Source organism: Parasteatoda tepidariorum, chromosome 7 (genome assembly GCF_043381705.1).
Source record: "Parasteatoda tepidariorum isolate YZ-2023 chromosome 7, CAS_Ptep_4.0, whole genome shotgun sequence".
Lineage (NCBI taxonomy): Eukaryota > Metazoa > Arthropoda > Arachnida > Araneae > Theridiidae > Parasteatoda > Parasteatoda tepidariorum.
The window spans coordinates 40018369-40045857 of record NC_092210.1 but is presented as its reverse complement, the minus strand read 5'-3'; the positions used below and the strand labels follow the sequence as shown (position 1 = coordinate 40045857).

Here is a 27489-nt window from a genome sequence, read left to right as displayed (position 1 = left end):
TATCTTTCAAGCGTCAATGTTTATTGTACAAATAAATTCATGTATGATTATCACAACAATTTAATTATATATTTGTAGTTAAGGTAGGCAAATAAGGTATTGACTCTCGGTAACAGTAAAACCATTCCGATGTATGGACATTTTTTGTAAAACTTAAATGCAGATTCTCCATACAACGTTGAAAATATTTTCTTCAATTTGAAGAACAAATGCGATATACAAAGTTTTAATTAACCGAAAATTGGAACTAATAAGCAGGTTTGAACAATAAAAATCTGGTCACACTGGTGAAACAAAAAGATACCCAGTTCTAATAGACACTGTTTTATCGTTAGTAACGTAAAATAGTGAAAGAAAATATTTTAAACTTACTATGCACATCATCATTGAATTATATAAAATATGTTAGAGAATGCAAAATGGAAAAAAAAATCTGATTTAAAAAATTCATCGCTAATAAAAAATTATTGAATAAAAAAGCCAAACCGAAAAAATAGAAGAAAAGGGGACTCATGCTTTTGATGAGTACAAATATGCTGCATATTTGCAATCCTGCAAAAAGATAGAATTAATTGAATAACTCAGTGGACAATAGGTTGAAGAAACTAAGACATTGAGATAACTTTAAAAAAAATTGTTGCAAGCATGCAGAATCTTGTGTATCCATTGTTCGTAACCATTATAACAATTTGTGACCTATCATTCCTGAAAGCATATCAGATAACTATATTTTGTATTACCCACCCATTTGGAGTAAACATTCGTTTTCTTTCTCCCAACACATCGATAGCTTTTTGGAGGGCCTTGGAAAATGAGGAGCTTTTAAAAAAGAAGTTTTTTTTTTCTTTTTTAGCTTCGTGAATATGGAATATTGCAGGTAGAGTTTGAAGGCTTTGTAAAATCTCTATTATTTCCAGTTGAGTTAGCAGTGGCAAATTGTTAGTAAGAGTCTTATTATCTTAAATAATTTAATTTTAACTACTGTTTTACAAATAAGTAATAATAAAAACAGAAGTAATAATACCAAATTTTAAAATTGCTGAACTAATAAGTGTATTTTATGTAATGTTTAACATTAAATACATCAAAATCGTTATACTGCTTTTTAAACAGCATATACTGTTAAATTGGATTTTGTTTTAAAATAAGACTTACGTATGGTCATAGATATAAATTACTATCAAAGAGGAAATCATTAATACTAACTAATAAATGGTAGAAAAACAGCTCAAGCCTATGAAAGTTAGAGCAAATTTCAAATAAGAAGCTAGTAAAATTGAGTAGATATTATAAATGTCAAAGGTTCAAAATGTTTTTCCCATCATAAGAATTGATAAAACTAGCAGGTAGAAACATTCATTCAAAAAAATATTTACTGAACTAGAAAGGAAACTCAATTCATAAAAAGTACATTATGAGGGTGGCAATTATTGGGCTATATGCAGAAGACATTGATAACTTTTGACATTATTGACTAAATTCAGTTAAAAATTGGCACTTGAAGGCAGGACATGTTTTCTTCTTTTTGGACATTTTAAATGTTGAAATACGGGATTTTTAAGTCGGCAATTTTATATCGGTCGTCAAGACCACTCTATTTTCCTGATATCAACACTTGTAATCAACTTTGTTTGGGCAATAATAAAGACAAATATTATGCCAATAGTTCAAAAACATCGCTGCACACTAAATTGCCATTCAGGATGTCATTAAAAGCATTGATTACTTTAGCCTATTCTGCTGCTCGTCTGCTTAACATCACTGCTCTTGATAGCAAGCATATCAAACTAGTCAGTAACTAGATCTGAATATCTGCAGTTATTTTTATAATTTGCATTAAAAAAATTTAACTCAATAAATTGTGATTTTTTTCTGTTTCATGTAACTTTGTTACCATATAGTAATGCACTAACTTAAATTTTTAATTATATTTAGTTCCTAATATGACAGGCTTACAACTCATATCATTAAAATACAGTATACACTATTGCATATTTAAGTAAAATATTGAGCATTCAAGTACATAACTCATGAAAGAACAAGTCATTTTTATCTCTGGGTGAAAAAATTATAATTAGTATTAACTATGTATTCGTTGCATTTGTGACACAAGGCTTCTTCTCACACCATAGAATCTGACAAGAGCAGAATTGATAAACACTGACCAACCTTAGTGAACATCAATACCAAAAATATTTCTTTTTTTCTGTGCAATAATTGTTTTGATTAACAAAATTATCCCAATATAACTGCATCCAATAGTTCTTTTTCCTTGTACCCTGACAAATGTATTTTAATGAACATCTACTGTGTTAATGTGACAAATAGAAGAGAATGTTGTACTTAGGACAAATTTAAATTTTATTTTATGTATTTATTCATTTATTTTTTTTGCAATAATTCAAATGGCTTAGAATTTTGTGAGAAATACAATACAAGAAAATTTATCTATTAATGTTTTTGAGGGGAAACTATTACTATCATATGCTACTTTAAAAAAAAAATATATTTATTTATTTATTACAATTTAATGCAGGAAGAAATCTTGCTCCTTTGCTAGCTGTACAATTATCCAAAAACAAGTAAAGGAAGAATGACATCCCTAGAAAATGACAGGAAAATGTCCTATTCGATTTTTTTCAGCATTTTGTATAAGAATGAATTTAGAACTTTTTTTCACGCAGTGCAGTAGTCTCCATAATTAATATTTTAAAAATTCACGAATTCACCCTAGAAACATTTGTTTCATATGACACAAAATTAATCTGTTTTCAACGACAATTAAAAGAAAATGTTTTTTATGCAGGAAAAATAAAATTAAAACCTGGTTCATTAATATTGTTATGTAGCAATCTGATATTTATTTCTAAAAAAATGCATTCCTAAAATATATTAATACAGTCAACATTACATAATTATAACAAGTGTTATTTTATCATAAAATTATATACTTTCAAAACGGTATAGTAGAACCAGCCTTGCCTGTTTAAATACTTGAAATTACAGATCTATAAAAGTCTTATTAAAATGAAGACTAAATTAAAATTTATGAGCTAACATAGGGTAGTGTAAAAATGAAAGGTTTTGTTCATATATAATTGAAATTTAAAAAAAGCATATGGAAGATGTCAATGAGTGGGTGGCAGAATGGTTACGTCATCAAAATCATAGCCGAGAGAATGGCAATTCTATCCCAGGTGAGGAAACTTTTTCATTTCATAATATAAAAAATGTGTTATCTTCTATTTAATTAATTTTTCTATGTATTTATTAAAAATGTTCAATTTTATATTTTTAATAGAAATGGATGAATTGTTTTAAAAATTAATTTATTGATTTTAACTTCTTTATGGCTGAAAAATGTTTTTTTTTAAATAAAAATAAACAAACAGATGGAAAACAAATTAATAATTTAGGTTTTCCTCATTGTCCTTTTCTTTTATAATTGAAATAAATAAAAACAGTATTTTATTAAATACTTTCATTTGGAAATTTTTTTTTTCTAATTTAGAAGTATAATTGAAGAAATTTTTAAAGAATTTTGACTTTAAAAGCAATTTAATTTCTAAATCACCACTATTAAATAAATTAAACTGCTTTTAAATAACTACTATTTAGCTAACTAAAAGAAAATATCATTTAAAAAATTTTTTTAATAGTTCTAAAATTTAAAGAGTAGATTTTTTAATATATATACTTTAAATAAAACAAATTTATACAACACATATTTCAATATTAAGAAATACTTCCTCAGTGGAATAGAAAAGCTGTTCTCTCAGCTTGAAGTTGGATAGCTTAACCATTCAGCCACGCATGTATATCTTTTGTATGCCTTTTAAATTTTAATAACAAATTAATAAACTTTGACTCGTCCTATCTTGACCCAATGGCTCCAGCTGCGGTAAATTTTTATCTTACCCTAAATTTTATACCATTTTCTTTAAAGAAGCTAGGTCATATTTCAATAGGAATTTAACAGTACATAGGTACCTACATTGTTGGGAACATCGACAATAGTTTCTTAATAACAAGGAAGAGCTGCATATTCACAGAATCATTGTATTAGTCACTTGACAGTTTTGATTTCCAACACTACATTGTGAGGCAAATTTAAACTAAATTGAAAAATGATTACTTTTTAACTTTATATTATTCAATTACATTTCAAATCTTATTCATGTTAAAAATAAAAAGTGCATAACACAAATGAATATCTTGACTTTCAAAATGACACTCTCCCTCTGGCAGAATTGTTTCAAGCTTTCTGCAACAATTCTTTCTAGTACTAATACTCTTCTGAAAGACATTTTTAATAATAGCAAATATATATGCTACTGATTTAAAGTAACAGAAGCGCTTTCTGTTTACAAAATAAGCCTTCATGTATAGAATAGAACAGTATATAATTTTTTTAATCATAAATGTAAGAATTTTTTTAAACCTAAATATAAAAGAATATATATTCTAATATTATTATTACCTGTTCTAAAAAATATTTCCATAGTTAACCTATTTTAAATTTTTGCGATTTGGAAATTACTTTTTATAATATCAGTCTGAAATTCATGCTAAAGTCAGTTTTTGTGGATTAACCTATTTTAAATTTTTGCTATTTGGAAATTACTTTTTGTAATATCAGTCTGAAATTCATGCTAAAGTCAGTCTTTGTGGATTTTTTTTTTCTCAAAAGAAAGTATTAAAAAAAATCATGAGCATTTATTCCACCTTCCATAAAAGCAGTTTTTGAATATAATTCTGCAGATAAAATAAAACTCAAACTTCTTTGCTTCCCAAATAAAAAATCTTTCTCCAAGAACTCTGTTATGTTCTGCGACAACGTTGCCGTGTCACCATGAGAAGGGGGAAACTCTTATATTATAATATCTCCATACAGAGATTCAACTTGTTAAATTTCAACTGAGTTATATCACTTTTATTGATTTTTAGCTTACACATTTGGAAAATTTATAATCAAGAAAGTTAATGAGAATTTAGTGTTTTATTGTTAATTCTAAATGCCTTCAATTCAGTTTAAATTGTCTTTTAAACCCACATTTTGTCTTCCATTTATATTATCGACAATTTGGTTAGTTTTATGGAGACTTTTCATTTGTGATTTGTAAATAAATATAAATAACTTTAAGAATAATTACAAAATTGTTAAGCATTTTTAATTCATTAACAGCATACATTGCATTTATATAAAACTTTGAAATATAACACTGATAGATATGTAGCAAATTTATCAACAATGTAAAAACACATGCAGAAAAATATCCTAAAAATATATTGTTTATAAAATCAACAGAAAGAAATCTGGTTAAAATATAATAATTCTCATCACATAACATAACTGCATACTAAAATTCTAAATAAAGTACTTAAGTCCTTTATTTTCTGTATTCTTCTGATTTAATAAATATAATGATTTCTCAAAAACAAAGGATTTTAGTGTTTTATTCACATTCCCTAGTTTTCATAACAAAAAATTGCAAAAAAAAAAACTTTTCAGCCATATTTCTTGACACAAAAAGTAAGTTTCAGCATTCATAGACACATTCTTTCAAAATAATTCAAATTGATATTATTTAAATATTTTCGGGGGAACATTATGAAGAACTTTTTGGTAACCAAAACTTAAAAATCAAAATAAGGTTGTCTTATTGTTAAAATATTTCCAGGAGCAATTATTTTTGACGTGAAAAGTGAGTGACACAATATTTTTTTGTTCTAAGTAGATGAAAAATGCCAACACTTCCATTTGCTGCTTTACTTAGTCAAAATAATATAAGCATTAAAACTAACATTTTAAAAGATTATACTTAGTCGCTAGCGTTAAAAATTAGTGCTGGCGAATCGAAATTTTGCACCCTGCTTACAAGAACAAATATAAAACACACAATTAAAGGAAAGTATATTTCTACATGAAGCTCTGAAGTAGATTTTAGAAGTAGTTCATTTATCTTGTTTTTTTGCAATATATTATTCTATCAGAAAGAATACAGATTTTATATTTCAAATGTTCGAAAAGCAAACACTATAGAGAAATTAGTTATTCTTCATCAGAACTGCTACTACTACTACTCCATCCGCCCCAACCTTTCTTGTGCTTATGCTTGAAAATCTTTTTTGGCTTCAATACTTTTCCCACCTAAAAATAAAAATAACTACTGTGAAGCATGAAATTTCAAGGAAGTCTTTTCTTTTAAAGCCTAAGTAAAATGGATAGCTCTTTAGTAGTTTTTCTTAAAGGACTACTAAAAAAATTTTACAAACAATACATATATATACACAGTCTAACCTTTTAAATGGAAAAGATGTTTGATGTGAATTTCTTCTAACGTGAACTTATTTTGGATTTCCCGTCAAATTGTATGCTGACATGCCTTTAATTACTTATACTGTGAACACACATAATATGAAATATCTTATTACCTAAACTCAGATTTCATTAGCAGAGTGCATAGCCAAATCTTTCAACAAAAAATAAGCACCTTTTAAGTACTTTTCAAGCACTCAAAAAATATTTAAAAGCACTATATACATTAACAAAATGTAAAATAATTTTCAAAGACTTTAGATGATCATGAGAAAATAACAAGTTTCTGACAAAGAACTCTTTTCTTGCTTATATTAGCCGTTATAAAATGATCGCGAGATTTTTTGGTTCAATATCAGAGGGAGGAAAATGAAGTCTGAAATTGAGAATATCTTGCAAAATGCAGCAGAGTTGCACATGAGAAGGCAATAATCTGACCGAACCCAGCTCAGTAGATGCACTCGCAAGTATTTCATCAAACATGTAAAATGATTGGCGCTTTCATAACCTATGGACCGACGGTAGTCCAAAATGGATAGTGGTGAAATGAATTAGGGAAACGTTGAATAGAACAATGTAAAAAGCACGCTTTTGCATCATCTGGAGCAAAAATCGACATGGTAAAGAAAAAAAAATCTCTTTTTTGAAAAGGGAAAATTAAACACTTTTTAAAAACACCCAATGAAAAAAGCACCTTTAAGGGCTTTTAAATAACGAAAATCGAAAATAAGCACTTTTTAAAAACGCTACATACCCTGATTATCATTAAAAAAACATTTGTTTTTAACGTGAACAAAAAATTTATTTTCAGTCCAACAGGTAAGAAAACTGATGATCCATAATTCTTCATCAATAGGACGAAGTATTTCTAAAATATTTCATATTTATTAAAGTGTAGATAATATCACCCTTATAACTGTCATATGAAATAATTAAATGAATTGAGCAAGTGGCATGAATGAACCATCATTTCATTGCATAGGTTAGGAAAGAGGATAACCTTTTTTTTAATTTAAATATGAATCAAAAGCGTTTTTATCCTCAAAGGCATTACGAGGAATAAATTCATTGTTCAATATGTGAATATTGCAGTTAATATTTTTTAATACAAAATGAGCCGCAAAGTATAGCAATATTCTAGAAATTAAGATATAAAGACAAAATATTTTTTCATGAGGAAAATCAGGACAACTATCAACCCAGTGCATGTTTAAAATTTTTTCAATTATCTCCATTAAAGCCCCCAAATTTTGAATTTTTTTAAAAAAATTACGTATTGAATTTGTCATTATAATGGCGTGTCAAAGAGTTCCTGATTTACTATCTAAAATTCGAAAACTTTAGAAGTGACATAATGAATACTTTCTTAGATATTTTTCCAATTTATTTTATTTTTTACAAAAGTTGGAGCCCCCAGTTTTTCATTTTTTTTTGCCAAATCTGGGGATCTAATTACAAGGTAACAAACACAATCTTATATATCTTTTTCAAAAAGTTTATTCCTTGCAAAATAAAACTAAACTGGATAATTATAAATAAAATACATTCTGAAATTACAAATAAGAATCTGTTGTTTTTTACTAATACATAATTTATTAAAAATACAATTTTTAATAACAAACAAACTTTTTAAAAATTCTAGATTTATTTCACAGAATAAATTCAAATTTTGAATTTTAATATTTAAACTTATATGCGGTACAACATCGATTAAATGAATTCATTTCATCTAAATACTTCTATAAAATAAAGTCTATTGAAAAGAGTTTTGCTTTTGAGAGAGCTGCAAACTTTCTATGATTTTGGAAAATTTCTTCAAGTGTTAGCTAAGTTAAGGATTTAAAGTGTGCTTCTTTGATTTGTAAATGTAATTTAAAAATAGTTTCCACACCACTAAATTAGAATAAATGATTGAAAAGTTATGTGAAATGCCATTTTGTCCCAGCTGGTAAAGCTTTTAAAATTACCAAAATTTCTGAAAGTTTTAGGTTTTAATTGTCTACCACTCCATGCAATAATTTTCAAAAAGTATAGTAGTTTGCAGCCCTGATAATAACATAATGCTAATGGATTTAGAAAAAGAGTTTTGCAAACAAGAGCAATCAATAAAAATATGGAGAAAGTCTTTGCACAAATGTTTGTTTTTTCAAAAAAAGAGCAAAAGAGTACTAATATCTTTAGCAATAGTGAAAGTAGATTTTAAAATTGCACAGCATTTATTTCACATACTAGGTAAAAAAGACTATAAAGCCTTAATATAGAAAAAGAAATTCAATTTTCAGAGTAAATGGGTGAAATTATATTAAAATAAACCTTTTGCTTCAACAATCCAAATATTACAACTATCCAAAGTAAACTGATCCAAATTACTTCTGATGGTGTAAAAATATTATGTCTCACATAATTTTTAACATTACAACATTAAACAATGAAAAGAAATAATAAAAAGGGAAAAAGTAATTTAGAAACTTATTTTTTATCATGAAATCATCTTTTGACAAATGAGTTTGACGATTGTGAAAAGACTAACTACACTGTAACAAAAAAGGCTTTCACTTACCATATAAGCTCCAGCTAAACCAGCAGCTCCTCCAGCTAAAGCACCACCCATAGGAATTGGACTACTACTTGAATGCTAGAAATAAAATGAAAAATTATTATTTTAAAGCTAAATTAAATCAATGAAAGAACTAAACGAAAATTCAAACACTTTGCCAACAAAATTTCCAAATTTGTATTTGCAACATTAAAAATCATCTTGAAGGTTTCAATCTGAACATAAATAAATTTTGATTTAATTCATAGAATGTGGAGAATGATGTTTAGAAACAGAATTAATACTAATTATGCAGAAAGAATTATGATCTCTTACATAATAAACGGAAGAAATATGATTGATTTTGTAAAATAAGGGAAATCCAAACATAATAAAATTTCATTCAAATACCATAGCTTTACATTTATGTCAGTACCTCTTGACACTTGGGCAGATAATTTTGATGGAGAAATGTTTGCAATCCTTATGGCTATTACAGCTATTGGTGAACCATCTGAACAAAACATTGCTATCTTGGTCGATTCTCAGGCTGCTATTCAGACCATTTCTGAAAATAATGTATACCCCTCTGAACTAGAATTTAAGTGTAAACAACGCATCGACTCTATACTTTGTTCTGGAAGAGAGGTAGTCCTCCAGTGGATCCCTGGCCATTGTGGCATTTACGGAAATGAACGGGCTGACATGTTGGCTAGAGAGGCTTCAGCACTGCATCCATCTTCTCATCCAGTTCCCCTTAGAAATGCAAGGCGGCTTCTTAAGAGCAAATGCAGGCACAGAACAATATCTGCTCTTAGGGACTTAGCTGATGGAAAATCCTGGGCTAGCCTTCTTGATGACCAGCAGCGCTCTCACCTTTCCCTCCTTCCCAGAGCCGAGGGAGTTGCTTGCCTTAGAATAATTACTGGACATGACTACTTGCAGGCCCATCTATTTAAAATTAACCTGGTCAATTCACCTCTTTGTGTGCTCTGTAACACTTTGCCTATGACTGGGGAGCATCTATTTGATTGCCCCTCTCTTCTTGACATTCGTTCCTGTTATGACTTTTGTGCCCTCTCACCTTCTGGAGCTACTTCAGTGTTGTATTGGACTGCAAGACGCCTTATGTCTGAGAAGACGATGGCAGGCGTAATTTAAAAATAAAAAAAACATTTATATCAGTGGATTAGTATGTTTACATTATTAAAGAAAAACTTCCCAACATTAAAAAAACTCAAAAGTTGCTGAAACATCAAAACACGAACATTTTTAAAAATTAGGAGTATAAAAAGACACTTTTTCTGAAAGACGCACTTTTTATTTTTAGTAACGACCTTCTAAACCAAAATAAAATGCTATTTTCAAATAGGTACAATAATATATTGTAATTTTAAGATAACTGCACACAAAAATGAAGTACAATAATTTCTAAAATCAATTTCACTTTCTACTCACGCCATGCTTATTTCCACTAACTAAGGATCCAACACCACTTAGCAATCCTGCTGGTCCCATACCATGTCCACCGAACCCATGTTTATTCTTCTTCTTTTTATGCTTTCCACCCAATAAGGCAGAACCAGCAGCTCCAGCTAAGGCAGCTGCTCCAGCAGCAGTTAAAGGACCAAGTAAGCCGCCACCATCACTCTTTTTTTCTTGACCCTAAGAATCATATAAAGTGAGTTAAAACGTAAACCACTCAAATGACTATACCATTGAATAGTAAATATTCATGAATCATAGATGATCATAGTCAAAGAGTCATAGAATAAGGCGTAACAATAAATATTCAATCCAAGGTGTTAAAACCCAGATGCCATTAATAAGTTTATAGTTTTGAAATATAAATACATAACGGTAGAATTGCAACAAAAAGTTTATGCAAGAATCATGCACACTCTTAGCTATTTTAACTTATCTATAATGTCAGATTCTTTTGGGCAGAAAAAATTAAAACATGAAGTTTTTTAATAATTTATATTACTTATTTGATATTATTATGATATTCATATATAAATTGAAAAATATTTATGATAATAGAATATTAAAAAAGATTATTTTTTAAAAGAATACAAATTTAATATTTTGGAGAATTACAACAATTATATGGTTGTACCATGAGAAAAAAATAAAATAGATTCAGGGTGGCCACTCAAATCCGATTTCAAATTTCCCTGATTTTTCCAGATAAAAATCTTAAAATTTCCAGGTTTTTGTTTCTTTTTTCTTATAAAGTGTAGGATTCGTACAAGAAAAGTGTCTATATTATAAAATATTTTATTCGAAATGCTATTTTTTTAACATATCTTGAAAAAAAAATTTATATTGACAATTTGGCAAGATATTTTACTTATTTTTTAATGTTTTGGTACTACAAAATTTTGAATAAAAAATCATACATTGACCAACAAAAGAGTAAAATTAAATATTAATATATAGTTAGTTCTTAAAAAACCTTTTTTTTTAAATGAAATAGAAAAAATTAGCATTAATGCAACAATTGTAACAATTTGTCGACAAACATTGCTGTTAGCGATTGTAAAAAAATGCGTGATTGGTTGGTTTGGTTTTCTGAAAAAAAATAATACACAGATTTCTTTGAATCGGAGTAGAAAAGCTTTCAGAAAAAGAGTGCAATATAAAATCTATTATTATTAAATTATAACCAACTAATTTTTGGAGAATTTTTTAAAGTTAAAAATACAAAAACATTTTGCCAAAATAGAAAAAAATTACCACCAAAGCATCAGAACAAACTTGAGCCATAAATGGATTCAGCCCAAGCACAGAATTTAAAAACCGAAGCTAATATCCTAATCCCATCTTCCACCTCCACCAGAATCTTTCCTAAATTGCACAGTCCCATAGCGGTCAAAGGTTTCTACATTCGTTTAGCAACCGTGGGAGAATTTTACTTGGCATTCTAGTTTAACAGAGCTGTAATGGAACAAATTTTGATGCAAGCAAAGTATCGCTAAGTTGATGATATTTAAACTGTTTGGCGATACATTTCAGGATAAAAAAAAGTGGGTATAATGGATGAAATAATTTAAATTAAGAAAATTAGCAAATTTAAATTGGTGAAATTGAAAAAATTATCAAAGAAAAAATTATCAGCTTTTCTTTAAAATTCCCTGATTTTTCCAGGTTTTTTCCAGTATAAAAAAAATTCCCTGATAATTCCAGGTTTTCAAGGTTTTCCACATGGGTGGCCACCCTGAGATTTTATGTTTGAATAAATTATAAATGATGTTATATGGCAAAACATTAGTTTAGAGAAAAGGCAAAAAACAATGAGAACTTGTAAAAAGTTAAGGTACCTTTTTAGTTAAAAATTTAAATACTAATTAAAAAAATCCTGAAAATTTGATCCATACAGCTGTTTTGATGCAGATGGTTTTCAGAACTTTAAATGATCAAAGGTGATTGAATTAGATCTCTTCCAACAAATTGGATTAAATTAATCTTATATTCCTAATATCATTGATAATACTCTATTTAGCAATATTTCTCCATAAAACATCACTGACATAAATAAATAAAAAAGGAAAAATAAGTTTAAAATATTTTGAAATAAGACTGCTTCTCCCAGCATTTAACAAAACATCTGAACATATCTTTAACTACAAACTTCTTGAGTCATCAGTTTTGAAAATTTCATATAATACTTAAAAACAAATACTACATATGCATACTGGATAAACAACAGAAGTTCCTGGATATGGACCTGGTTGTGACGGATATGGGTTAGATGGATATCCCTGAGGATTTGACGGATAACCATGAGAGGGGTTTGATGGATATCCCTGAGGATTTGATGGATATCCCTGAGGATTTGATGGATAACCATGAGAAGGACTTGATGGGTATCCCCCTGGAGATGAAGGATATCCTGAACTAGGATATGGATTACTACCAGGTGGTGGACCGTAAGGAGATGGCGAAACTCTGCCAGATGCTGGAGCATAAGGATTATATCCACCTTGAGAATCATATGCACTTGGATACAAACCACCAGAGTTTGGAGGAGCATAAGGACTAGTTGGTGAAGGTCCAAAGGAAGGATTAGGTGGATATGGTAATGATGGTGAAGCGTAAGGTGAAGATGGCCTACCAACTGTTGGCGGCTGTAGAAAAAAAAATAGTATTAACAGAATGAATTGCATGCAATGTGTCAAAATTTATGTTTGAAAAATGTAAGACAACAAAAAAAACAGATATAATATCTTAATTTTGAATCAAGAATGTACGCTCTTTCAAGAACAATAAATCAGTTTTCTTTTTTTCATTTATGTCATCAAGTATCTCCATTCATAGAAAGGAGAATTCATAGAACACAAAACCACCAAGAGAAATGTTTCATTGGCTTTTAATATATTAATATGAAATGGGAAAACAAAAGTGTACTAAAGTAATATACCCATTCAATATAACTATTGTATTTAATATATCAATGAGTTTGAAAACCTGAGTTAATAAAGAATTTAACTTTTCTCGATTTGGAAATTGTGGTAACCAATTCAATCAGGCAATTGAAGATGTGAAAAAGTTCATTATGATTTTAAGGTTTCCTTGCCAACAATGTGTTTTCTATTTTAGGAATGAAATTAGCTACCCTTTTAATAATAGTCTGTATTTCCATTTTTATAAAGTGTTATTTTAATTAATTTAGACATTTTTTAACATCTAAAGAGAAATGTGTAAGGTATTAAAATAATTTAAAATGAAAGCAGGTCCTATATTTAAGTACGAGGGCGTTTCGAAAAGTAAAGATAAAATGGATCGCATTCCTTAAAAAAAACATTTATTTAGAAAACGTCAGTTACATCTTATTAACTCGATTATTTATTATTTTTCGACATAATCACCCCCGTTATCCAAACATTTGTTAAGTCGGCGCACAAGCTTTCGTATCCCACAGTCATAGAAGGTTGCTGCCTGTTGTCGGAACCATATTTCAACTTCATCTTTGATCTCATCATCGTCGTGGAATGATTTTCCACCAAGATGTGACTTCAGGTAAAGGAATAAATGGAAGTCGCTGGGCGCAAGGTCCGGGCTGTATGGTGGATGGTCCAATACTTGCCATTTGAATTGTTTGAGTAGTGCTTTGGTTACGAGGGCTGTGTGAGGCCGAGCATTGTCATGAAGCAAGCGGACTCCATTTGTTAGCATTCCCCTGCGCTTGTTTTGAATTGCCCTTCTAAGACGTTTTAAAGTCTGGCAATATGCAGCAGCATTAATTGTCGTTCCGGGAGGCATAAATTCCAATAGAAGAATGCCTTGTCTGTCCCAAAAAACAGAGACCATGATTTTTTTCGTTGAAATCGAAGTTTTGAATTTCTTGGCTTTGGGTGAATTCGAATGGCGCCATTGCATTGATTGTTGCTTGGATTCAGGTGTATGGTGATAAACCCANTTATACTTTGCCAGTTTCTAATTTGACATTCTATAGAATACCTAGGAAACGTGTGAAATATAAATCGTTTCATACATTGCCAGCTAGTTTTAGGCATTATACACAATGCCTAGACATTCGATAGAATGCCAGATTTCAAACTTTGCCGGTAACATATACAGTAGAGCGCTGATCATCCGAACGTCCAATTATCCGAACCATGTCCGCATTAACTTTTTTTGGCAAAGTTTAGAATACTTATTAACTTATTGACAATTATTCTAAATTTAGAAGAATAAATAATATCCACTACATCTGAAGACCATATTTAATTTACAACCCTTTTTAGCAGTTTTCTTATAGTAGCCAATACATACACATGTATTGTTATACAGTTAAACCTACATACCCTTTTAGCCCTCTTTAACTGAAAATTATCTTCCAAGAATGCGAGCTTCAATTTGACAGTCTACAATGGTTGAAATGAGGAAGGAGTTTATGAATAGATATGTGCTAAAGTTCTACAATTGGGGGATGGGTACTTGTCACTTATGGTTAATGATTAGTGATTACAGTGCTTGGAATCTTAAATCTTGGAATAAAATTCTTAACAAAAAAATAAACGAAACTGAAGTTTCTGAACCAGTAGATCTTCCTGATGAAAAGATGCCAGGTAGTATAGCAGAAGAAATAGAATGGTGTCGAGACACTGAAAACGACCCAGGATTTTAAATGATGATGAAATTGTTGCTGAAATTTTAAATGAAAATCGGAACTCCGCAGACAAAGAGGAAGAAGTAGGTGATCAAATTCAAGATAGTGGACCTTCTCATATAGAAGCATGCAATTCATTTGATATTGCAATGAATTGGCTAAAACGTCAAAATGATGTTGATCTAGTTCAGTTGATTTATTTAAAAAGAATAAATCGCTGCTCAAAAAAGATCATCTTCTTTGAAACAAAAGTCTCTGCTTTATTTCTTTTGCAGTGGAAAATAAAGAAAAATGTGATAAAATCAGTAATTGATAAAAAAAAATATATAAAAAGCTGAAATATGATAAAAATAATACAAAATGTTAAAAAAAAGTTCAAGAAAAATAAATAAAAAATATTTAAAAATTGAAAAGAAAAAAAAAAACTTTAAAACACGCCAGAGCTATTTTAGATAGTACTGCCAGTCCTAAGCCTAGAAAAAGTGTGAATGAAAGTTAGTGCATAAATAATAATCATTTAAACTGGATTTTAAACAACTTTCCAATTATCCGAACTTTACATTATCCGAACCACGTTCGGTTCCGAGCAGTTCGGATAATCGTCGCTCTACTGTAATAAAAAAAATGGAGGGAAAATTTTATGTGCATAAACTGCAATAAGAAGAAATAAAAGACACATAAAAATATTTTTTTAAGATTTTCCATTAAATTCAAACTTTCATTTACACAGAAAACATTTAAGATAATACTTACTCCATAATTTGGTGGTCCACTAGGGTCAATAACAAAACCTAAAGGCTTACCAACACTTTCTACAGGTCTCTAGAATAAATAATTAGAAATAAGGTAAGAAATACAGAGAACTTCAATTAAATATATGTATATTATATAATATACTGTATACATTTAATTATTAATACATTAATAATAATTTTTAATAATAATTATATTATTTGATATAATGTATTATAATGCAAATTTTGAGAAAATTTTTTTCCTTTTTTTTTTTTTTTTTNGTTTAGTATTTTTTTTTTTTTTTTTGTTTGGAGAAGACAAAGGGAAAATTTAATAGTCCTTAATCATTTTAGTTAACTGAGCAGTTTGGATAATTGATGCCTGGATAAACGGCGCATTATAATTAAAAATCAGACGCTTAAAAGAAATAGAAACTAACACTTTAATAATTTTTTATGTTCCCAAAATTTCAGACCTGTAAACAAAATTAAATAAACAAAATTGCTGGAAAAAAAATCAAATATAAACAATAAAAAACAGTGCAAATAATAAAGGGAGAAAACAATTGCAAAAGTAATGAAAAAATGATTTATAAAATGAAATTCAAAGATGGTTTCATGAGTTATCTTGTTTGTACTGACTTGTTGGGTTTAATTAAAACACTCTGAGGGACTCCCATGAGTAGTACAGACAGTATTTAAGTGAAACAGTCATTAAATACAAAAAGGGTATAAGTTGATTTCATTCTGATAGATAAAAATATCTTAAAAAAATATTTTCCTACATGTAAATTAAAAAAGACATAAAGTCAAAAATTTGAGTCTATCTAAAAAAATCTCAAAATTAGAGCAAAGAGTGAAGGAAAAAAAACATATATTTATAATCCCAACTAAGTTTACTTCAAAAAAGGTTAGTTTTTAAATTAGATGATGCAATGCTAAAATATATAATTTTTTTTTCTTTTGTATTGATGTAAACCAGGTAGAAACACACTTGAAAGTTGAAAATGGACAAATAAATATTTACAGATTCAACTGAACTTACAAAATCCTCATTCTTCAATGTAAGATAGCTAAAGCATTACAGTAAATGTTTAAAGTTTTGAGCCATTTTGTTAAATAGTTAAAAAATATATTGAGGATTGATTAAAAGTCACATCTGATCGTCCAATGTGATAGATTTAAGAATTTAATGTGCTTGTGTTCCAGATTAATATTCGTCAGCACTGTGCACAAACTATTTAAACAGAATTGTACAGAGCTTATTTTAAAAAAATGTTTGAGCAAAATTTTATTTTTAAAAAAATTTTAGATGTAATTTTAAATAAAAAAAAGAAAAGCCATTATTGCATACTATTTATGTATGAGAAAAAAAAATTGTGATTTTTGTCTGAAAGGAACTCTAATTTCAAAGAGTAATTCATTTAACAAATAACTCGGTTTAAAAAATTGTTAAGAATTGGATATTATTATCTATGATACTGCATTCTTCATAAGAATAGATTTATTATCTATTTGCTTGCTCTGTAATTAAAAAATATGCATCTAAACAACAACAAAAAATTTATAAACTAAAGACATGCTTGTCAAATACTTAACTCCTTTTAATTATATAAAAGAATATCAACTTACTGATGCCATAGTTTGTCTTGCTAAACCTTCAAAGATTATAGAACTAATTGTTACATCTCCATCTATCCCAATATGGGAAATTTTCTCTAAAGGAAGTCGATAGTTAAATTCAGTAAAATGTTGCCCATTTACTGCAATCTGAAATCAAGAAAAGAATTATTTTGCAAAAAACGAGAGAAAAGCATTTTGCAGAGATAAACAAACCGTAAGATGATAAACAAGCAATGATAAACATGAAATATACAACATTAGCATAAATAACGAATTATATGCTTTATGCACAAAAATATCTAACTTTAAATGCTTATTTTAATAGCAACTTCACATAATCTCAAAGTTTTAATTTTTTATTCATAAATATAGGTTTGTAAACGTTTTAAAATTATTTAGCTGAGACAAAATATGTTTTATAATGTTAGACAGTGAATAAAGAAATTATTCACCGTCTAACATAATTCACACTGTCACATAAATTGTAAGATGTACAATTTTGCATCATTTTAAGTAATGTAATTTTACATAACAAAATTCAAAAAATAACCAATCAAAAAATAACTTTTAGCAAATATTTATTATTTTATTTGTATATTATATTTTTTTCATTTTTAATCATTTTATTTGGTCAAAAAAATTTTAAACTGTAAGGCATGAAATTTTTTACGTAACCTTAAAGAATATAATTTTACATCGCGAAATAAAAAATTTAAGCGAAATCGGCCAAATAATTCCTAAGATATCAAATTTTAAATATCCGACTTTTTTGAAATTCATGTTCTCAGGGACTTTTCAATCGATTTTGCTAAAATTTTGTATTTTACTCTGTAAAAATATGTTCTTTAAAATGATGCAAAAATATTTATACCTTACAATTCAAATTTTTATCGACCATTATTAAATAAAATAATATAACATAATTAATATTTACTGGAAGTTATTTTTTGCATGATAAATTTTTTTTCTTTGCTTAAAAAGCTCTCGAGATACAGCAAAATAAGAAAAAAGTAAAATTAACATTAAGGGTTCCAAACTTTGCAGCACTCTCCTGACCAAGCTATGGGAACCCTATTTTGAGAGTCAGAAATCCGAATCTGTCGAAAAAATTTATGTTAATTGAGAGAAAGTGTTATTCATCGATCCATCTTTTTATGACGCCAACAGAAGTGGCATTTCCGCACTAAGAAAATAACAGACTAAAATTAAAACGTTTGCAAAAAATTAAGTACCTTCGATAAGAATTTTGAATTCATTGGGGGTAACCTTTCAGAATGACCAACTTCCATCAATGACCATTTTACTTAGGAACGGATAGTGGTAAAATTTTTTCCCCAAATTCCAAGAGGTTTCACTGTACATCATATTTTACAAGTCAAGAACTGCTGAGAAATCTTTATTCAAATGTCAGCTTCTAAATTAGTGAAGTTTACATTCAAATTAAAAACAAATTCCCAGATTTTAGACAATTTGTAAATGAATAATACTTTTTTGGTTTCATGTCATTTATGCCAAACAATTTAATTTAACTTTTTATTTTCAATTTTTATAAAACAAATTGCTTTTTGATTGGTCATGATGTACAAAGCATTTGATGTAAAAAAAATTTATAATTTTAACTTTAACTTACATTTAATGAAAGCTTTTCTGGGAATTTAAGTTCATTTTTTATGCCTGACACCAGGGAATCGCCCAAATATGTTTGCTCATAAAACAAAACAAAGAATAGCAAAGAAAGATGAAAAAATTCTCAATTTGCATAAATTATAGGCTGACGTCATAAAAGCACTATTCACAAAATTCAATTTTAAATTAAAATACAGCAAAATCCAACAATAGAGTATATGAGCACCCTTCTTTTTCAAACAGAGTGTGATCATGCTTGTTACAAGGTGGTCTACCACTTCAGAATTCAGTAATTGCCGTTTTACTTCTAGAGCAGTTTCCAAATCTATGAGAGTTGCTCGAGGGGGAAAAATGAGTACACACAGCTCAATCAAGCGCATTTTAAAGATAATCAAATAAATTAAGATACACATATTCAATTAAATTAAGATACACATATAGGGTCTAGGACTTCATCCCAATACTGTAGAGCCATCATCCCAGCACTGTACAGCCAGAGCCCCATCAAGAGCTGTGCAGGTTGATGCAATGTCTCATTGCAATACCTGCTCAGACTATGATGCTTTCATCACAGAAAGCATGGAATCATCAAAGAATAACAATTTATCAAAGAATAACATAGAAAGATGGAAAAAAATTCAATTTGCATAAATCATATGCTGATGTCATAAAAGCACTATTCATAAAATTCTAATTTAAATTAAAATACAGCAAAATCCAACGATAGGGTATATGAGCACCCTTCTTTTCAAACAGAGTCTGATCATGCTTGTTACAAGGTGGTCTAATATTTCAGAATTTATTAATCACCGTTTTACTTCTTGAGCAGTTTCCAAATCTGTGAGAGTTGCTGGAGGGGGAAAAATGAGTACATACAGCTCAACCGAGCGCATTTTAAAGATTTTCAATTAAATTAAGATACACATACGCACAATCAACCTCACTCTCCAAATAGTCATTGACAATGGCAGCTCTAAGAGGAAAAATGAAAGTAAAACCAATTGGTGTAACATACAGTTTCTTAATAGGGTCTAGGACTTCATCCCAATACTGTACAGCCATCATCCAACACTGTACAGCCAGAACCACGTCAAGAGTTGTGCAGGTTGATGCAATGTCTTATTGCAATACCTGCCCAGACATCATGCTTTCATCACAGAAAGCATGATGTTTTATTGTAACAGTATGGCAAACATTTTACCAATGTCGGTATCATGTCCCAATGGCCGCTATAATCATAAAAATCACACATAGGGTGGTAAATTTTTTATTCTGTTGGGCTATAACAGCAATATATCGATCTTCTACAGGGATCATAACCCTTGGACAACCAGCTACAGGTAATCAGATAACTGTTCGGCTGGTTTGGAGTTTATTCCATAATTGCGAAATAGCAGAGTGATAGACTCGGAAGAAAAGAGTAACATCTGAGATACTGTTTTGCTTCAATGCTTCCTACACTGCACCAGTGCTCATAATCTTCTATTTGTTTACTGTAAGTCATCGAAACAAGTTTAGCTTGAAAAAAAATTTAAAGTATATTCTAAACACCTTATATCCAAACTTAAATACAACTTCTGCAAACCTTAAAAAAGCCAGCCTCTTTTACTGTTGCTTGATTTGCATATTTGTTGACATGAAACCATGATAGGTTGCAATCTAACAAATTTGCTTACTTCCCTCCACCTCTGCAACATTTTACAGTTTCTTCATTTCATATTAGCTTCCAGAAATAAGCATTTTTCTCTCTGTGTTTAACTTTTGGAAGTGAGTGTAGAATAGTCTGTATTCATAAAAATTTACATACCATAGATTGCACAAAAATTTATTATAAAATTTCGTTTTTTTTTTTTACTTATCTAATAAAAATCCCTGTAAGACAATACACACTCATAAAATTTTTGAGTTCACATATTTCTCATAAGCTTCATAAACTTTTTTATCAATAAATCGTAAATGATTATTCTTTTTTATATCACAAATTGTTTATCTGCCCAAGAAATATTATCTGTGGAGGCAGCTTACACATCTATCTAAATTGTTCAAATATGCCAATCTCAATATGTAAAGTGAAAACAAAATTAAACAAAGAATATAAAAATTTTATTTGGCATATAATTGCATAAAGTTTTTATAACTTGCCAAATTTTATACAACTAAAAAAAAGAGAGAGAGAGAGATTAAAATACATAACTTACTTTAAAATGATCAGGCTCAACTAATATAAAAATTTCAAAACTTTGACAACTACTAAAAGGAAAAGGAGGTCCGTGACTTTCTTCAGGACCCCAATTTTGATTTTCTAAACTGTTCCGAACAACTCTTGGAGGGGAAGAGAAAACTGGGCTTAAATGTAGAGCAATATCATTCCTTTGAATCCCATTGGAACCATTTTGAAGATTAATAGAAAAACTAAAATTGAGAAAGAAATTTTCTACTAATTTTATTTATTCTAAACATCTCATAAGTATTAAGAAACTAAAGAAAATAAACAAACACTGCTAATAGTCATATCTGCCTATAACAAAGGAACACACTATGTGGTGAATTTTTTCATTGCATGAAAATTATAAGGAAAAATCTGTTATCCACAGGATTAATTGAAGTTAAGTTTATCAATTTTAATAATTGCCTAAGAATATTAAGAAGTTTAATAAAATGAGTACGTGTTAAAAATGGCTTGAACAAATTTAAATCTCTTACCAAAGCTGCCAACTTTTATGGCCATAAGAAAGTGATTTCAAAATTGGCAGACAATAATAATTAAAGCATTAAAAAAATTTTAAAAAACTAAGCTATTTTACTATAGCAGAAAGACATAAGTCATTAACTAATCAATCTAAATATACATATTTAAATTATTGATTTGTTATGGTATGCAAAAAAAAATTGCTTCACTTCAAAAACCAAGATTTATTGATTATCCCATCAACCATATTAAAAAATTCAGAATCACATAGACACTAATATTGGATTACCATAAATTACAATGCCTTTACTGTGAAAGCCTAACACACTCTTTAATTTTTGCGTAAACTTGCATTGAAGTGAGAATCTTTGTTGAAAAAAATTACTTATATTTGGCATCTATTTATCAGAAAAGATGATGCAGTGGCATATTTTTAAAATAATGGAATCATTGCATCAAAATGAATTTGGCTCAAAATTCATTCATGGAAGTAGGAAAATGAGTTTTTCTTTTGAAATTTTTTCATTATTCAGAAGTGTTTGGTTGATATGAAAATAAATTTAGAAATAGTTCGAGTTTAAATATTTTCTCATTCTTGTTTGTCTTAAATTATGTTGGTATTTAAAGAAACAGGCAAACTGTTTCTTTAAAATAGATTACTATGTGAAAGTGAATTTGGCTCAGTGTTGACGAAAATACTGACCAGAATAAACGGTTGGCAGAATGATATATAACTACCCATAATGTTGCTAATTCCTCAGAAATTTTTCCCTCAAACTGCACATGTTGGCAGCTGTGTAGTTGTAAAAGCTGAATGACTTGTATTTACAGAACTGTTTTATGAATGAGAAGCTAAAGCATGCTTAATTTGGTTATCAGACATTAGCTCATTTCCAATATTTTTCAGTTAAAGCATATTTTAAAAAAAATTAATGCAAAATAGGCAATTTGTGAACATACATTGCTAAAATTATACCTCTCATGCTAATAAATTTTGTTCACCTTTAACTCACAATACAGTGCATTTTTTTTGCTTTTTTTTTTTTTTTTTTTGCCTNTTTTTTTTTTTTTTCTTTCTTTGCGCTTAAATTTTTACTTTTACCTAAAATACAACTGAATTCGTAATTTAGGTAAAAGTAAAAGCAAGTTGTTGCAACATTTGCACTAAAAGCTTTATAGATTTATTATTATTTTTATAAATTTTTAATGCTTAGAATTGTTTTCTTAAGTCTTGAACCTAGCTACAGAAATTAAATATATGAGATATACTTGCATGACGCCCGGTGGCTGAGCGGTAGCGTTTCGCGCGGTCGTGCCACAGGTCCCTGGTTCGATCCTCAGGCTGGGCAAAGCTGACTCAGCCTTTCATCCCTTCAGTGGGTCGATAAATGAGTACCAAGCATGCTTGGGAACTAAACACTGGGGGTTCCGCGTCCGGCTGACCACCTGACCGGAACATCTACTCCTACACCCCAGAGCCCAAGGTCAAGAAAATTGAGATGGGCACAGTAGGCCTTGACCCTCAAGGGCTGTCGCGCCGCTGAGTTTAGAGATATTCTTGCATACACATGAAAACAAAAAGGTCTATTTAAAACGAAAAAAGGAAGATTAGCCTTTTTAAACTTTGCAATTTAAATGAATTTAACTTAAGGTTCATCTTTAAAATGACAATGTCATTCTCTTTGAAACCTAAAAGAGTTAATTTAATTAAATCATCAAGATTATTTTATGTTTAATTCAGATGGCATCTTTCTTATTTATATGAATTTTGAAAATTTTTAGGACAATGTTCTCACATGTGCTTCCATTATAGTTTGTCAAAAAAAAAAATAATAATAACTAATAAACAATAATTCAACCAACAATAATTCACAAACATTAATTCAACCAACAGTTTCTAATTTCAAAAAAGTTTTGACTTAATAACTTATTATTTATAAAACAACTTTTTAAAAAATTAGTTAGTAAATTCTTAAATTAATTAAAAACTAATACAACATACCATGATGCACCACTTGGAACTGTTCCAGAAATTTTGATTAAGTTTCCACTTTGAAGGGAGCCTGGTAATGGACCGATAAAGGGTATGGACTATAAAAGTGAAAAATTTTTACATCAAGACAATATATGTAAATATCTGATAATTTTCAATTAACTTAGAATTTATAATTGCTCCTAATATCTGTGATATTATAACGTTTGATAACTACATTTACTGATTAGTTATACTACAATAATTAAACAAAATTAGGATAAATTTACTACAATAACAATAATAAAGTTAGGGGATATTTCCATAGCCTGATCTGTTGTGCCAATAGGGTTTTAAACTTGCAATTTAAAAAAAATTAAGTTGAGATTTCTGGGGGTTGGCTATAAAGAGAGATTTTCATATCGTGATCTGTGGCAGAATAAGCGCCAAATCTTGGTAACTTCTGGGCAGTGGCCCGTGAGAAACTAGAAAAAACATCACAGAAAGGGACCAACTCGAAAGGTATAACTCGTAGCCACCCCTGGGCAAACATCTACATGTTTTTTTTTAAAAAATGTGCAAGTTTAAAATCTATTTGGCATCTTGGCGATTGCAGTTGGCGAGACAGATCACGATACGGAAATATCCCCGGCTATGAATTATACCCATCAAGTTGGACCCATTCCCATCAGTTTCAGGGATATTTCCGTATTGTGATCTGTCGCGCCAACAACAATCGCCAAGGTGCCAAATAGATTTTAAACTTGCGAATTTTTTTTAAAAAAAACATGTAGATGTTTGCTTGGGGGTGGCTACGAGTTATACCTTTCCAGTTGGTCCCTTTCTGTGATTTTTTTTTAGTTTCTCGCGGGCCACTACCCGAAAGATTCCAAGACTTAACGATTATTCTGCCACAGATCACGATACGAAAATCTCCCCTCAGTTTCCACGTGCCTAGAAGTTAAGAAGACTTGGCGATTATTTTGATTATTACAGACTTGGCGATATAAATTTAAAAAGTTTCATCTCGACTTTCGGACAAAAATTTAAATTTTGAATTGCTTACTTGGACACACCTCATTCCCTACTCATTACAAGAATCTAAAAAAGGTTGATATGCAAAAAAAAATTACGAGTGATAATTTCTGACATTCATTGTGCAATTTTAATTACATTGTTTATCACATAGAAATTAATATTTCAGTTGTAAAACTATTTATTCTTTATGCTTATTTAAGTGTCTCTTGTTAAATAAACCATTTTATAATATTGTAATATTTTTGTAAGAGAGGTAAACTTCAAGTAAAAATATTAACAAAAAAAAGCACACATTTTTAAACCTAATCTAAACAACTGTTTACATGAATATTTTGATTTGGAATTAATTTTTTCAAAAAAGTAGTAAAATATAAACAACACATTAATAAAAATAAACTATAATTTTTAACAAAAACAAATTCCTATTAGTTTGTTTTTCTAAATAATGCTTGAAATATTTCCTTACTGGGTTATATATGTTTGAATCCATATTTGATTTGACATGTATTACGTCACTTTGTTTATATTTGAGCTGTAAAACACGGTTAAGTGGATTTCGCGTAAAACAAATATGAGAACTTAATACTTACTTGGATTATTTAATAAGATAATATTAATCATGCAATGCTTGGCATAAATAAAAAATTATATGACCTTTTTAGGAAAATTCCGAAATGCGTAGGAAGTTAAAGATTTGACTGATTTTCCTTCATTTTTCTTTTTAAGAAAAAAAATGAAAAAAATATTATTGGACCATATTTAAGATAATTATAACGTGCGACTTTACTTAATCTATATTTTAATTAATTTTATATATGTAAAAAAAGTTTTTTTGCTCACCGTGATATTGTGTGATAACCGTGTCGGCTAAAGTTTCGTATTGTTTATTATTTTTATGAGGCTGACAGCACAGCTGTTATTTTTATTTCAGATTTATGTTCGATCATAATGCTATTGTACAATTTTATGAGATATAAAATAAATTTAAGTTTCTAATTTTACATTGGGTGTGTGACATAATTTTCATATGCATTTAGGAGCATATGTTTTTTGTTTTACAGAATGAATTTAATCTGTGTTAGAGACCCTAAATATTCAAAGATTTAATTAATTGTCTTAGTATATTTATTTTCGGTTGGAAGATTATTCTCTAAAAAAGTTTAATATTAAAATTAGTGTGCCCACCTGCTGTAGCTACTCTTATTACATAACATTTTTTTAAAAAAACGTGGAACTTCTGTAAGTTAATAACACATCATGATATTTCAATGGAAATATTTTAATTGAAGAATCTAATATTATTTGTAATGCTTTTGATTGCATTTTTTTTTTCTTTAATTTTCCCCGTGAGTGTTTCTTTGTTTAATATGCGTCCTCTAATCTTAAAAGATTGTTTAATTTACTAATTGTTTCGTGTTTTTTTTAATTTGCTTTATTATTTGATATTTAAAGTAGAATGTTTTTGTTTTGCTTTTATTTTTAATTTTTGGTATGCAATTTAATTTTTTTATATAAATTCATTGTTTAAACACAACTAAACTGAGTTTTTAATGTAATTTTTCCTGTATACATTGTAATATTGCTTTGCCTGGAGATCAGTAGGTCATTTCTTGTAAAGTTTTACCTAATATGTAAAAGTATCAATAATTTTTAAATAAATTAAGTTCTTTTTTTTTACAAAATATGTTTAATTCAATTTATAATCATGCGTACTTTGTTCAATTTTAGTTAGCATACGTTCTAAGAAATAAATGATTTGTCTTCACACAAAAAATTGCTGATAACCTATCAATTACATTTTTGAGAAAGTTTTGTTAAGTTTATAAAAATCACTTTTTAAATTATGTTTTACATAGTAATAATCTAATGCATGCATTGACTTGAAATTCTTAATAATTTAATGTACTTAAAAAAAATTTGTTTAGCTATTTTTAAAATTTTTTGTGATTTTATCTCTTTTCAAAATTATTTGATTTTATCTATTTTTAGAATTCTTTTGTTATCAAACTGTTAGAAATATTTGTAATTTTATGTACCTACATTATTAGAAATTACGTACTTATCATTTTAATTTTAAAAATATATTTCTTTAGATTTGAAAAGAAATTATGAAAGTGGTCAGCCTTAGAAAATCACGCTTACTGAAAGTTCTTTTAGTAATTGTAGTCTTTATTTTGCTTGTGGCCTTTTTCATTCCAAAACCTAAGGGTGTTGCACTATTGAGTGGAAAAGTATCGAAAGTAATAATTATTTTCTTTGTCTTTTTCTTATTTCTTCTTAATTTCTGTTTTTCTTTATATTTAACTTCAAAATAATGTACTTTATTAAATTATTTATTAATTGTTGTTGCATCGAATATATTTATTTTGAATATTGTGACATTATTCTATTTAAGTATGTACTGAACAATGACTCAAGTTCTAAATTTACTTTATTTTATTACGCTAGAATTATTTTACAAATCTAAATTATTATTATTATAATTACAGTATAACCTTGAATTTCTGAACTCCCCAGGGTTTCAAAAAGTCAGAATTTTAGAAAATTCCAGATTTTAGATATTTTACCTAAGCCAATAGAGTTCTTAAAGTTATGTATCTAAAGTTGCCTGATTCCAAACAAATCCTCAATTTTTTGAATTTTAAGTTGTGATATTGAATAATTTAAATGTTTTTGAAGCTCTTGATTCTTGACGATTAAAGCATAATTTCATAGTCTTGTTCATTCTTTCAACAATTATCTTGCTGCATTTCTTCATGATTTTTAAAATCACTATTTTTTTAGTAAAATATTATTGCGACACAAACGAAACTTTTTGAAACATTAAGGTGGTAATT

The 27489-nt window shown here is 28.6% G+C and overlaps 2 protein-coding genes across 5 annotated transcripts in view; one reads left to right on the top strand and one right to left on the bottom strand.

The window, feature by feature from the left end:
* Positions 1–25248, bottom strand: LOC110283244 (galectin-4). 3 transcript variants are annotated; one of them, XM_043041620.2, is made up of 9 exons: positions 25119–25248; positions 23645–23733; positions 21152–21365; positions 17337–17474; positions 15724–15792; positions 12554–12985; positions 10314–10520; positions 8880–8954; positions 1–6151 (listed from the first exon to the last, which is right to left on the bottom strand). In XM_043041620.2, the coding sequence occupies exons 1-9, from the start codon at positions 25140–25142 to the stop codon at positions 6053–6055; spliced, it is 1347 nt and encodes a 448-aa protein (XP_042897554.1). In that variant the 5' UTR covers positions 25143–25248; the 3' UTR covers positions 1–6052. The 3 variants fall into 3 exon arrangements, with proteins under 3 accessions (XP_042897554.1, XP_071039421.1, XP_042897555.1); XM_071183320.1 differs by lacking the exon at positions 25119–25248 and adding an exon at positions 24976–25050; XM_043041621.2 differs by lacking the exon at positions 25119–25248 and adding an exon at positions 24681–24830.
* Positions 25249–25503: 255 nt separating this feature from the next.
* LOC107454031 (N-acetylgalactosaminyltransferase 7) overlaps positions 25504–27489 on the top strand; it is a 28355-nt gene continuing 26369 nt past the window's right edge. Inside the window, exons 1-2 of one of the 2 annotated variants that reach the window (XM_043041619.2) lie at positions 25504–25891; positions 26746–26892. In XM_043041619.2, the coding sequence (XP_042897553.1) occupies positions 26761–26892 (132 nt within the window). In that variant the 5' untranslated portion in view covers positions 25504–25891; positions 26746–26760. The remainder of the gene's footprint in view (positions 25892–26745; positions 26893–27489) is intronic. The other variant, XM_043041618.2, reaches the window with a different exon arrangement.